Source organism: Ambystoma mexicanum, chromosome 3q, assembly GCF_040938575.1.
Source record: "Ambystoma mexicanum isolate Mex_15411 chromosome 3q, UKY_AmexF1_1, whole genome shotgun sequence".
Lineage (NCBI taxonomy): Eukaryota > Metazoa > Chordata > Amphibia > Caudata > Ambystomatidae > Ambystoma > Ambystoma mexicanum.
This window is the reverse complement of record NC_090926.1, coordinates 742,610,925-742,625,536: the sequence shown is the minus strand read 5'-3', so window position 1 is coordinate 742,625,536 and position 14,612 is coordinate 742,610,925. Positions and strand designations below refer to the sequence as shown.

The 14,612-nt window shown below is 47.8% G+C and overlaps 1 protein-coding gene across 5 annotated transcripts in view; it reads right to left on the bottom strand.

Moving 5' to 3' along the window:
* The window catches only part of QRICH2 (glutamine rich 2), a 930,541-nt gene that overhangs the window by 481,401 nt on the left and 434,528 nt on the right, over positions 1-14,612 (bottom strand). For all 5 annotated transcript variants that reach the window (XM_069654697.1, XM_069654695.1, XM_069654692.1 and 2 more), the window contains 2 exons: positions 9,123-9,287; positions 8,332-8,453 (listed from right to left, as the gene is read on the bottom strand). In XM_069654697.1, coding sequence (XP_069510798.1) covers positions 8,332-8,453; positions 9,123-9,287 — 287 coding nt within the window. The remainder of the gene's footprint in view (positions 1-8,331; positions 8,454-9,122; positions 9,288-14,612) is intronic.

Sequence of the window (14,612 nt, the reverse complement as noted above, 5' to 3'; positions counted from 1 at the left end):
GGCCCTGGGACAGGGCATTAAGGGGGGGGTACTGTCAGGTTTCGTGGGATTTGGTTGAATGTGGTAGAATGAGGATATGATTAACATAAAGTATGGTTTGGGCCTTAACTTTCTGTGCAGAGTGTGGAGAGCTTCCCAAGTCAAAATGGAGACTTCCAAAAGGATCAGTGATTGGTCAGAAGTAACAGAAAGGCATTGTTGGAACATTCTAAACCGCCTTTCATTGTCAGAAGCCCAGCTGGAAGGTCCTATGTTTGAAGCTCTTAAGATTTAGAAAACTTTAGTTAGGCCCTTGTGCCTAAAATTAGTTATTTTGGTTCTGGAAAGTGTTGGAGATTTAAGAAGAAACTTAGAAAACGTTCCGGTGAAAGAAAGAAGCAAGCTAAGTGAATTCATTATCTTTTATGGATCTTTGTGATTTTCAAGCAGGAGTTAAATATTAATTCCATTAATTAACTTGTTCCTGTTTTTATTAGTTTTTGTTAAAATAGTAGTTCATTTCGTTCTTTCATGAATCTATTTTTGAACTTCTAGAACTGTATTTAAATTTACTGAACTGCGTCACATTTTTTGCAATTGGCTAGTTGGAGTGTGGAGGTCTGTTTATCATTTTAGCGTCGTGTGTTTTTTCGGCCGTATAAAATATTGAGTATTGTACCCTTTTTCGGTAACAGTGCTTTTATTAGCGTCGGACTAGCGTTAGAAATCTTACACTGTCTGCGCAAGTGACAGTGTGGTAGCCATGCGACTCTGAAGCGTTATGTTTAATTTACTAACATTCTAACCTGGCGCGTGATCATCACTGGGCTGCCTCTTCAAGGATTAGTGTCCGGAACTGAGGACTTTCTCCTTCCTGTTTGAACACTTCATATTAGAAGAGTGGAATACTATTCATTTACGCATGCGCCCATGCCAGTTTCATTTTTGAACTCTTTTCCTTGTTTTTGTGCGCTTCCATTTTAGAAGGAGTAAACAATATCTTCACGCATGTGCATATTCTGGTTAAAAGAACGCTTCTTTTATGAGCAATCATCTTTGCCAGCAAAAGATCCAATTAATGAACACTTTTATATATTCAGGAAACAAACCATTTTAACTTGAATAGCCAGAGTGTCATTTTTGGAATTGGTATTGAAGCAGCTAGAAATCATCAATACAAACTACATGTATAATATTTCCAGTGGGTTGTTTGGGTAAATGACATTGGAACTGCTTGAAGATTAACTCATTAAACTGAGAGAGATTAGCAGCTTTTTCACAACCGAATTGAAGAAATTAGTAAGAGCATCTGAGACTCTATTTTTCTGTTTTCTTCATTTGAATTCACACGTCCTCTAAGTTATTCACAGAGGATAATCAGGTATGGTGGCGTGTTTATTTACTTAAAATTATAACGAGAAGTCAGAGCCAAGGAATTCAAAGGTTAGTGACTAAAGTGAATTTGTTGTTATTTTCACCAACAGGTTGACAGATAAAGAAGCTGAGCAAAACCTGAAGTTTATTATTTTGTCCCATTTTCCCCCTTTCCCTTGGGGGTGCTCTCAACTGAACTGTTTGATACCAGTTAAGAGGTTAGCATCCAAAGGGGACTGCGGGGGTTCAGCAGCTTCCGGGGACAACATCAGATTTGAGAAAGCCTGACAACATGTGTGGGTGCACCTACTGTCAGGATCGCATGGTACATTGGTACACAACCTAAATATCCATTGAGGCTTTCACTTAAATCTACACGACTAAAACACTTTATTTGGAGGCGCAGAAGGGGTGATCAGTAGGATGATCCAGTTAGTGTATGTAAGTGGATGTAGATGTTGGGGTTAGTGATTGGGATTATGAAATGTTTCCTTAACTTGGCCTCCAGGAAGCCTTTGTTTCCCCAGGGCAAGATGGCGGCTTAGCCTTGCAGCAGTGATTGGAGAAGCCTGGTTGTGAGGTAGTTTGGAATTCCACTGGGAGTTCTAAACAGCATTTCATTCTAGATTTCAAGGAAACAAACAGGTCGCAGTTTCATAGTTCAGCAAGATTTTAGTAAAATACTTTGAAGATTTTCCATTTCTAAAGAAGAGCAGATGTGAGAGTCAAGAGGAAACCACAGTGGCAGCAATAGCAAATAAACCACAGAAGAAACAGAAGAAGAACATCAAGTGAATTTTAAAACCAAGTTCTTTCAACTTTTCAGTAAATACAAAGAGTTAGATGTAAAAAGTTAAGTAACAGTTCAGCGTGTGCAAGTTGAAGGCACGTAACTTTTATATGCAAGGGAAGTGAACTGTTGCGAAAATACAATTGCTACCTGCGCACGCACGTCTCGCTTCGTTCGTATCAAGATAGCAGCGTTCTTGCTCGCGGACTAATAATTTAACCAAGTGTGTGCAGCTGTACGATGCGATCATAGGATAGTTACTAACAATTAATATTTGCAGAAAACTAACTTTAATTCCAGTTCTGTAGCTCTCGTTTTAGTTTCACGTGGGTCTTCATTAGAAGAAGGGACCTTAAGACGCGCTAGTACATGCCATGCAACATTGTATAATTCACTACACATCCAAGGAACAGTTAGTTTAACAGCTGAGTTCTTCATTCTTAGAACTGTCAGGTTAGGCAGCGGCAAAGCGGCGAAGTGAGGAAGTGAGAGCATGGTTAAGCAGACTCACATTTTGAAAAAAGACATTATTTTGAGGTGAGCGGATAGAGCATGCAGGCGCAATTGAGTGAAGCCAGTCATTTACCCTATTTCTCGGATTTAGAAAAGAGAGTCAAAGGAAGCGATCTCATTTAAAAGAAGAAGATTCATAAATTGATCTCCAGTCACGTGGGCAAGTTCTGCTGCATCAGAAGGCAGAAGAATTCAGAAAATGTTTAAAAGGGAAGACTAATCAGACCAAAATAATTAAAAAGTTGTAGAGTGAAGGAGATTCTCTTCAGAAGCTGTACATACAAAAAAAATAAAAAAGACTTTCAGCATTTGTTCAGCAGTTCTATTAAGGAAGCCTATCAGCTCAGGAAGCATAGGCTGCAAGTATTTCTTGGGACTTGGGTTGGAAGGAAAATGAGTCGGGACATGAGTGGGTAACTGAATAGTAGATTGTATGTAAATCACTGTGGTTACCTTCTAGGTCTTCACGGCAACCGCTTACCCAAAAATATCCAGTCCAAGAAGGAAGCTGAAGACAAGGGTGCTAGAGAAGATCTGCGTTTGTTATTTTTTCCAATTCCCCTTTCCCCTTGGGTTTGCCAGTTTGATAGTTTTAGTTTATCGGGATTGTTAGGCTGGCAGGCTTCAGCGGTCTGGTGGGTTATCATTCCTGCAGGAATTCGCAACTGGACCTGACACCTACCTGGGCACAAAGGGAAAAGGCTAAACCACTGGTAACCCCCAAAGAGTTTGGGGATACAATCTACATATTTGGGCCTAGGGTGTCGAAGCCACCAATGAGAACAGGGAACCCCATGCATTTCTGAAAAGAAGACACCCGTGGACATCCACAGATGTCTGACTTGGGTGAATCGCCCCAGACTGTATTACCCACAAGCCCCAGGAAAGACCCACATGGGAGGCACCCACCCAAGGCCAGGGACATTATCCCTGACTTTCCTGGAGCTCTGGCTGGCCTGCATTGCAGCTTCTCCCTCTGGGAAAGGACAGGGAATGCCCCGGGCCACCCTGGAACCAATGCTGGGCTTGGGGATATTCAACCCACATGGGAGTTGTTACATAGCAAAGGGCACCTGCCCCTTTAAGGGAAAAGCGAAACCACGAACGGCAGAGGGAGGGGCGGGAGGAGGGAGGAGAAGGGGAAAGGAAGGCAGTTTGTAAAAGGAATAAAGAGGGTAAAGACATGCCTGGTGTCCGCGCGTAATTGTGTGAATGGGCCCAGGTACGTCACAACAGGAGTCAGCCGCCAAAGGCCAGGGATATGACCCCCTAAACCACCCTGGAATCTGGCTTGGTTTCGTCACAGCTTCTCCCCTCTGGGAAAGGACAGGGACCCTGCCGAGGCTCCCTGGGACTGCCGCTGCACTTGGGGATGGTCAACCCACACGGGAGATAGTGGCCCAAGGTCAGGGACATTACCCCCAACTTTCCTGGACCTCTGGCTGGCCTGCGTTACAGCTTCTCCCTCAGGGAAAGGACGGGGAATGTCCCGGGCCTCCCTGCAACCAACTCTCGGCTTGGGGAAGTTCAACCCACATGGGAGTCAGCCGCCCAAGGCCATGGATACAACCCCCTACAACCCTGGAGCTCTGGCTGGGTTGCGTTACAGCTTCTCCCCTCTGGGAAAGGACGAGGACACTGCCGAGGCTCCCTGGGACTGCCGCTGCACTTGGGGATGCTCAACCCACATGAGATACAGCCGCCCAGGGCCGGGGACATCAGCCCTGACCATCCTGGAGCGCAGGCTGGGCTATGATACAGAATTACCATTGGGGGCCGAAAGGGGACCCTGCTGGGGCTCCCTGGAGCTGCCGCTGTGGTTGGGGACGGTACACACACATGGTAAACGGATGTCCAAGGCCAGGGACATCACCTCCAAACACTGCGGCGTTCTGGCTGGGCTGCGTTACAGCTTTTCCCTTTGGGAAGGTACCAGCACACTGCCAGGACTCCCTGGTGGGGAAAAGCTGTAACGCAGCCCAACCAGAACTCCAGGATGGTTGTAGGTGATGTCTCTGGCCTTGGACATCCGTTTACCATGTGGGTGTAACGTCCCCAAGCACAGAGACAGCTCCAGGGAGCCCGGAAGGGTCCCCTTCCCTCCCCCAAGGGAAATTCTGTATCGCAGCCCAGCCAGAGCTCTAGGGTGGTAGGGGGTTGTATCCCTGGCCTTGGGCGGCTGACTCCCATGTGGGTTGAACGTCCCCAAGCCCAGCGTTGGTTGCAGGGAGGCCCGGGACATGTACCATCCCCAAGCACAGCGGCAGCTCCAGGGAGCCCTGGCATGGCCCATTCTCTCCCCCAAGGGAAATTCTGTATCGCAGCCCAGCCCACACTCCAGGATGGTCGGGCTGATGTCCCTGGCCTTGGGCGACTGTCTCCCATGTGGTTTGACCGTCCCCAAGCCCAGCAACGGTGTCAGGGAGCTCCGGCAGGGTCCCCGACCTTTCGCAGAGAGAGAAGCTGTAAGGCAGGCCAGCCAGAGCTCCATGAAAGTCAGGGGTAATGTCCCTGGCTTTGGGCAGCTGTCTCCCATGTTTGTTGACCATCCCCAAGGGCAGCGGCAGTCCCAGGGAGCCTTGGCAGGGTTCTTGTCCTTTCCCTGAGGGAAGCAGCTGTAACGTAACCCAGCCAGAGCTCCAGGGTTGTAGGGGGTCATATCCCTGGCCCTGGGCAGCTGATTCCACTTGTCTGTTGAACATCCCCAAGCCCAGCAGCGGTTCCAGGGAGGCCCGGGACATTCCCCGTCCTTTGCCGAGGCAGAAGCTGTAATGCTGGCCAGCCAGAATACCAGGAAGGTTGGGGATCACATACCTGGCCTTGGGCACCCATCTCCCATGTGGGTTCACCATCCCCAAGTGCAACGGCAGTACCAGGGAGCCCTGGCAGGGTCCCCCTCCCTTCCCGGGGGTAATTTCTGTAACACATCCCAGCCAGACCTCCATGATAGTCGGGGGTTATGTCCCTGCCCTTGGGCACCCTTCCCCCATGTGGGTTGACCATCCCCAAGCCCAGCCTGGAGCTCTGGCTGGGCTGCGTTACAGCCTTTCCATGTGGGGAAGAATGGGGACCCTGCCAGAATGTCAGGCTGAGAGGTCCTGTGTCCGCAGAAGCTGCTGAACCCCCGACAATCCCCCTGAAATGTAATTCCCAGAACTAGATTTTAATTCAGCTCTGTTAACTACACCCCAAAGGGAAAGGGGGAAGTGGATAACAAAACAACACCAGGCAGACTGTGTCAAGGCTAATCAGAGCTGAACCTGCAGAGGATATAAGAAAAGCAAATACAATTCCTTTATTTACTTACTAACCTTATGAATGGGAAAACATTAAATCCCTAACTAATAATTAAGACTCATACCTGGTTCTTCTCTTGAAATTTCTTAGAGAAGTTTGTAAGAAGCTGAAAATCTCTCTTACTTGAGACTCATGAAGTTTATAGCAACTTCTTACTTGAAGCCATTCTGGAAAGCTTAGTTCGTTGTCTCTTTTCCAAAATGCACTGATCTCCAGATAGATTGTCTTATATAGATTCTTTCTTATTTTCTCTCAAAGCTGTTCAAACTATTTACACTTCTGTTGAGTTTTTTAATCCTTGAAGAATACACGTGAGAATTATGTCCATACAGATGAGCTTCTCGTTGAAATCCTCCTGGATTGAAGAACGCGCACAAAAAGTTCACCCACGAACGAATACACGCGGAAAAAAAAAGGACACGCGCTAGAAACCACACGCGCGACAATAATCTCACGCGGTTCTTAGATTAACGTGTCAGAAAACACACGCGCTCTTTAGTTCACACGCGACAAAAAGTTTTCTCGCATAGAAGCACAAGCGCTATAGAAAACACGCGCACATAAAAACGCACGCGATTCTCAGATCCACACGCTACTGAATACCCGCGCTGGAAAAACACACGCGCACTTGAATACGCACGCGATTCTCAGATCCACGCGCTACAGCACACCCGCGCTGGAAAAACACACGCGCACTAGAATACGCACGCGATTCTTAGATCCTCACGCTACGGAACTCCTGCGCTGGAAAAACACACGCGCACTTGAAGTCGCACGCGACAGACAGATTCTCACGGTACTGCGCTGGGAAACACACGCGCACTTGAAGTCGCACGCGACCAACAGATTCTCTCGCTACCGTGCTGGAAAACACACGCGAACTTTAAAAGTTCAATAGTACTAGTACAAAAAATAACTTTTCTCAAATGTTTTCAAGGAAAATGTCATTGGGGAAGAACAGAGTTACTGTACAAATAAAGTCACTTATCTCCTGAGCGAATTCATAAAGATCTTCTGAGTCTCCTGTCTTCAAAAACGAATTCCTGTCAACTGATGTCTTCTCCCGGAACCCCCAAGAAAGTAGCCGCTCAACTGCTAACACCTGAAGGATAAAATCCACCAGGCCCAAGTCTAAAGCAGGAGCAGCCACAAAACACGTCCTCTCAGATGGGGTTTTGATGATGAAAGGCACAGAGTGACAGTTTAGAATGTTCATTGTTGTTCTGCATTGTCTTCCAACCAATCAGAGCTGACACTGTGAGACTCCATTTTGCTTTGGGTCAGAACCAGGATTCTGAGTCAGCAAGTTAAGGCCAAACCAACTATAATAGAAAACTTCCCACCCACACAAGGCCAATCTGAAAAGGATAATTAAAGTGAAATAAGGAGAAGGAAACTTAAATGAGGAAAAAGATAGCCTGAATAGGGGAAGGAAACCTGACACAGAACTGCCACTGGACTTGGAGACGGTCGACACAGATGGGAGACAGCCACCCAAGGACAGGGACATCACCCCGGTACAACTAATACAGTGTCGAGACCCATTGGGGACATAGATGCTAGGGAGCACAAAAACTCCTTATATTTTAAAAACATTTTGGAAAACAGAGTAAATATCGAAAAAGCTCTTGACCATGACTTGACCTACATGATTGTAGAACCTCCTAAGTCTCAGTCTAAGTCTATTTAAGCCATGTTCACTGTGCGTTGGGGGTCTTACATTTTGTTTTTTTGTTGAGAGTGACTGCTTGGGATTTCACCTGTGCAATCAGTGTGCACCTTTAAGACAGAAGGCGTTCCCATAGGTCGTGCTCTACAGTGGATAAATGAGCAGTGCTGCCAACTACTGTCCGATTGCAGTGCACACCTCAGCCCTGAGAACTACACATTTCTCAACAAAGCCAATGCATGGTTTATTAAGATCATTAGTCGTAACAGGTTTTAATAAAGAGCCAATACCAGGGCTTTGCTGATTCCAAGTATGCCTAATATGGTACTGAGGCAAATTGGAATAAAAGGGATTTGTTCACGATCATGTGAGGTATTGGAACCCAGGCCCCATGATTCCACATTTAACATAACCACGATATCTCATCCCCTTGCAATATGTTGTTTTAATCGTATCTCCATTTCCACAGCCAAAACGATTTGAAATCTCACCCACAAGGTTCGTGTATGATTGATAATGGTCACTCCCTCCCTGAGTAAAAGAGGGCTAGGGGGACAGAACATGCCAGAATGGGTCATAACATCTCAAAGAGAATCATCAAATTCTGTTTTTTACCCCGACATACTAAAAGGAAAGAAAGTAGGTTGTACTGCTATGTTTCAATGTAACATCTCATAACCCGTCAGATCCCTCCATGTGCTATTCTCACTTTCTGATGCCAGCTGCATCGTCAGCCTCGTAGGTTGGTGCGCGATCTTTCAGCTGCTTATGGATAGCTTTCCAGCGATCTTCTAACTGGTGCTTGAAAGGGTCCAGCTCAAGGCGATCCAGCTGAAAGATACAGGGGACACATCTGATAAGATGCAGTTGAGGGACCTCAAGTCACAGCATAAGGATAAATGGCATACAGGCATCTTGAGGCACAGCACAAGAGGAAGGAATGTGATAAAGGGGCGGGTGAAGGGAGTTTTAGTTGTAGCATAGAACTAGGTGGCAATGTGGGTAGAGGCAGGTAGGCCTCTTGAACATGCGGTTTCAAAATAAGTGAGTGGGAGAGTGGGAAGATGAGCGACAGGTGGGGAGATCTACAGTCGCAGCTCAAGGGTAGGGAAGTGATTAGTGGTGGGTGGAGTGAGCTTTGAGAAATAGCACACAATGGGTAACTGAGATGGGGGAAGGATGAAATGAGCTGCCATTACAAGAGAAGGCAAGAATAGTATTGCCACGAAATGAATGTTCTGCTACTGGAGTCTAGGGTGATATCAGCTATGAGGGAAGGAATCCTTGAAGATTCAAAAGCAACACAAAATATTCTTCAGCTTGTGCATCCAGCAGAGTTTCAAGATTACGATCAACTGCTCCTAACTTTGATATTTGGCTGGATTGTGGTTACATTTAGTCAATCCTTTCGAGACCCTTTCAGAAGATAGGATGCCAGGGTAAAACTTTGGAGAGAGAAGTCAAAAGTAGTGCAGGTACAGTTTGGAACCTTCCACTCACCTTGGTTTCCATCTCTAATGAGATCTTGTCCACCACTTTCTGCCAGTCTTGCTCCTGCCCTGTGACCTTTTCCAGAAGATCCTGCATCATCTTGTTGAGCTGCTCATTGGTGGCATCAAACTGCGTGCGGCTCACCTTGCCCTCCAACGCACGCTTATCCGCTTTCTAAGGAAAAAGGGACCAAATCATGCATAGAAGGAGAAAGAGAAAACGAAATCCAGATATAAGTTAGTAAGGAAAGAAAACATTTTAGGAACAACTCTGAATGCTACCTACTGCAAAATTAGGGTGCTACCAGAACAAAATAACTAACTCTAAAATATGATATAATAAAGGTCATTGCTGTCAATTGGGAGATCTAAAAATACCTTGAAATAATACACTGCTTCCTCTGTTGGCCTCATAGGGATTAAAAGAACTGAAGTGTCTATCAGGTTAGCAATTTTATTAGAGAGACGCTCACTGCCAGCTGTCATCTTACTTTCAGCTTTGTAGGCAGGAGCATCCTGCTCAGGCATCACATTCTGCAAAAGGAGGTTGAGGAGGGCCACATATCTATGAAAGGAACAAGTTATTTATCTGTAACTCTTGTTCTCCAGCATGGGTCTTGCATGGATTCACATGCTCATGAATATTCCCTGTTGTCAGACTGGAAATCCTCTGTACAAATTAAAGCAGTTTAGCTTTAAGATAAAACTGCTCGTCTCTTCTATAGTCTACCAGTGTCCTGTCCCCAGCCAATGACACTCGTCCTCCTAAACTCCACCCCTGGCAGCCATCTTCAGATTTGGTCGCACACGTAAAGTGGCTGTATGACCCAAAAAGAGTCAGAGGGGGGAATCAGGGAGGGTTTGCATGTGAATCCATGCAAGACCCATGCTGGAAAACAAGAGTTACAGGTAAGTAACTTGTTCCTTCTCCAGCATGGGGTCTCTCCTGGATTCACATGCTCATGAATACGATTACACAGCAGTATATACACACAACCACGGGAGGTGGCAAGGCTCACAGAAAGAATACACTTATTCCTGGAACAGACTCACCTCAAACAAACAGATTGTGGAGCACTGCTTGGCCGACCCATGACTCCTCCCTGGAATCCCTTCAAAACAGTCAAACTTTGTGAAGGTGTGGGTAGACCTCCACATAGCAGCTCTGCAGATGTTGAGCAGGAGAAGACCAGAGAGAAAGGCTGTTGTTGTTGCGATGGCTCTGGTGGAATGGGTTCTCTGCCGGCCTGGAAGCGGTCTGTTGGGCAGACAATGGCAATGCATGATACTCTCGCAGAGCCACCTGGAGATGGAAGCCTTAGACAGGGCCTTCCTATGTCCCACAGTTCCAAAATTAATGAAAAGCTGGGAAGTCTTTTGAAACTTTAGTGTGTGCAAAGAAAAGCTTTAGGGCACGCACAACATCCTGCGAATGCAACGCCCTTTCATCAGGCGAAGAAGGATTTGCGAAGAAAACGGGCTGAACCAAAAGCTTATTGAGATGAAAGTCTGATGGAACCTTTGGCATGATGGAAGGATGAGTTTGTAGAACTGCCTTACCGCAGTGGAGGGACAAATACAGAGGCTTACAGGAGAGGGCCTGTATCTCCCCGACCCACCTGGCCAAGGTGATCGCCACCAGGTAGGCGGTTTTCGTTGACAGAAACTTCAAAGGGGCTCGATGTTTGGGTTCAAACGGAGACCCCATTAGCTTAGACACTACCACGTCTAGCCCCCCCACCGATGCATGAGCCTTCACCAGAGGGAATGTTCTGAAGAGACCCTCGAATAACTCCTTAACAAGCCTGTGCGACCACAGGGAGAGCTTGCCTGGAGCCCCGGGTAGCAGGATATGGTGGCCAGGTGGACCTTGATAGATGCGTGGGCGAGGCCAGGCTTGGCCAGTGAGGGCAGGTATGGGAGAAGCTGCGGCACAGTCACTCACAGTGGGGAAATCTTCTGTGTCCGACACCACACTTCAATTGTGGTTGTAGCAAGCAAGCATAGAGTGGGCACTGGCTTTGGCTAGAATCTTCTTGCATTGCAAGGGCAGCGAATAGTGTCCAAATTCTAGGGCTGTAGGAGCCAAGCCATGAGGCTCAGAGACACTGGGTCGTGGTGCAGGATTGATCCGTCTTCTATGGAGAGGTGGTCTGGAAGCAGAGGCAGTCTGATGGCTAGAACCACCAACAGATGGAGATGGCCTGAGTACCAGATCTGACTGGGCCACGCTGGAGCAATGAGAATCATCTTGCAGTGGCAACATCTCAGTGGGTTGATCACTCTGAGCAACAGCGGAATCAGTGGGAATGTGTACAGGAAGAGGCCCTCCAAAGGGAACAAGACGGCATCCCCCAGACTCCTTGCCTGGCAAAACTTTGGCACTTGCCGTTGGTAGCTGTCGCAAAGAGGTCTATTTGAATGAGATCCCACTCGTTGAAGAGACAAGATACCTGCGCTTGCTGAAGCTCCCATTCAGGGAAGGAGCACACGCTCTGCTGAGAGAGTCCACAATAGTGTTCTGGATGCCTGCCAGGTGTAATGGGATGAGGAACATGCGTTCAGCGATGGCCCAGCAGCACAGATTCTGCACCTGCACGGAGAGCCCGGGGGAGCGTGTTCCCGCCCGTTTCCTGATGTAAAACATGGTGGTCGTGTTGTCCGTGACGATCCGCACCACCTTCGACCTACCCCTGGAGTGGAGGCTGAAAAGACTTGAGGGCCCAGAAGACTGCCGGCAGTTCCAGGACATTGATGTGCAAATCCTTTTCTTTCAGTAGCCAGAGACCTCTGGCGTGAGAATGTCCTGTGTGAGCCCCTTAAGCCTCCAGAGAGGCATCGATTGTGACTGTAGCCTGATAATCCGGGATCTGGAAAAGAGCGCCCTGCGAGAGATGTGGACGAACTGATCACCATTGCAGGGCTTGACGGAATGCCCGATTGAGGACGATCTTGTTGGTCCATGTGCCAGTGACTTGCTGCCATCTGGCATCCAGAAATTCCTGAAGAGGTCTCCTCTGCAAAAAGGGACCAGATGGATGCAAGAGGACATCATCCCCAACAAGGACTTGATGGACCGAACAGTCACAACAAAGGCTGTGGATAGCCGGTGGACCTTTCCCAGGATAGCCTTTACCCTCTCTTCCGAGTGAGTCACTAGACACGAGTGTGTGTTGAGCCGGGCACCCAAGAATAGTGCATTCTGAGATGGCAATACGCAAGATAGTTGATTGCGAATCCTAGCCACGTAAGAATTGTGATGGTCTACGCAATATGTGTGCTGGCTTGCCAGCGCGTCGGCGGGGGGCCGGATGAGCCAAACGTCTAGGTAAGGATAGAGTGGATTCCTTTGCAATGCAGAGGCGCTGCCACTAGGGAAAAGCATTTGGTGAATACCCTTGTGGCTAATTTCAGGCCAAAGGGCAGGTCCTTGAACTGGTAAAGACGCCCTTAAATGACAAAATGCAGGAACTTCCTGTTACGCTCACCTGACTCCCACGGAGGCGCTGGCCTGGTTCGCGCTGCTGTGACCTCTTCTAAGGTGATGCGCAGGGTTCGGAAGACGGACTGGACCAGGCCCACAAATCTGGCTTGTCTGGCTCGCAGAAGTATCCTTCTGTAGGCGAAAATAGGGGATTAACTGTCTGCGGGGTAATGCAATCAGCCTCCCACTTTCCCCTCTCACCCTCCTTGAAACCCTTCTGTGATTTCTCATAGCGTCTCACCTTAGGGTCTGGAAGGACGAGCTCTCCATCCTGCTTCTGATGCAGGGGCGCGTTGGTATCCAGTTACTTCACTGGATTTTCGGATTGGTGAGAATCAAACTTGCTTGGCTTCCAGGTAAGTTTTTTGATAAGAGGTTCCCCTTGTGTCCATGCATTAATGTACTAATGCTAGTGTCTTTTTCCCCATAGGGGCCGGGGTACGGAATGCCGGGGAACAGGCACCGACCCGAGATGAGAGGTGAAATCCTTGTAGAAATCAGGTAAGTCTTTAATGAGCGTTTTTTGGTAATGTCTTTTCATTCGCTCATTAACGCTGATGTCTCTTTTTCCCCTTAGGGGCCGGGGTCCGGAAATGCCAGGATGCGGCGCGGACCTGAAATGAAGAGGGAATGAATCAACAGGTAAGTCTTAACATGGAGATTTAGCTTTCCTTATTCCCTTCTCTCTCTCACCTTTTGTTCTGGTGTTTTTCTCCCTAGGCGCTGGGGCGTGACTGCGAATCCGGATGATCGCTGCTGAACATGGAGGCGCCCTGTAAAGGTGAGTGGAATGCGGCGCTGTAGCGATCGACGCGATGAGCTTTTAAATTAAAGTCTTCCTTTTCAGGATTGTCGGCGAGATGTCTCCGGGATGCGGATTTAGCAGGTAAGGACTTTTCCTTCTTCTGTTCTCTTCTTCTCTTCCTTTGCAGGTGATCCAGGATGCTGGCAGGCGTGGCAGAAGTCAGGATGCAGGAGCAGACACGGTGAGCGTCCAGCTGCTAGATGCAGAACAACGCAAAGCACGTGTGGCTGTTCGGGTGGGGTTAAATAGCCTTGGAAGAAGTTCCAGGTATGTATCCTTCCTCCAATCAGGTATGTATCCTTCCCCGCCCGGATGGTAAATTAGTCCCACAGGTAAAGTAGTTCCTTTCAGGCCTCAAGGAGGCCGGGATCCTGCAGCATGGTCTGCATCAGGTAAGTGCACCCAAGCATTCCCATAATGAGCCTGGTGCCTATGGCGCCAAGACTGATGTCTTATGAGCCTGGCGCCTTAGGCGCCAGGACACTGTCCAAAGGACCCCTATATGGGGTTGCTGGGTCCTTCCTTGGGGACTGGATGTCCGCTTTCGGGGATGCCAGGCTTGAACCGGCTCCCCGGGAGCGGGCATCATGACAGCACTCCCCCCCAAGGCCCCTCCCAAGGTTGTTCCCTCCGGGGGTTTTGGTTTGTCTGGGAAGAGTCGGTGGAATTTCCTGACTAATCGAGGTGCATGCACATGGTCGCTGGGTTCCCACAACCTCTCCTGAGGTCCGTACCCCTTCCAATCAATTAGGTAGAACAGTTTTGACCTAAACATTTTTTAGTCGAAAATGTTCTTCACTTTGAATTCGGGCTCCCCATCTATTAGAATAGGTTCTGGAGGTTTGAGTAGTCGGGTTCCGGGTACCACTGGTTTCAGAAGTGACACATGGAAAACAGGGTGAATTCGCATACTAGCTGGTAAATCAAGTTTAACAGCCACTGGGTTAATTATTGCCGTAATAGAATAAGGTCCCAGATATTTTGGGTTAAAAGTTCGAGGCCCTTTGAGTGGTAAATGTCTGGTAGCTAACCACACTTGATCCCCAATCTGATACGGAGGTGCTTCACTCCGATGTAGATCAGCATTCTCCTTGTATTTTCTCTTGGCTTGTTGTAAATGCGTAGTTGCCTCTTTGAAGGCTTGGGTAATTGTAGAATGCAGATGTTCTACTGCAGGCATTCCGAGGTTCTGAGGTGAGTCAAGGTTTGAG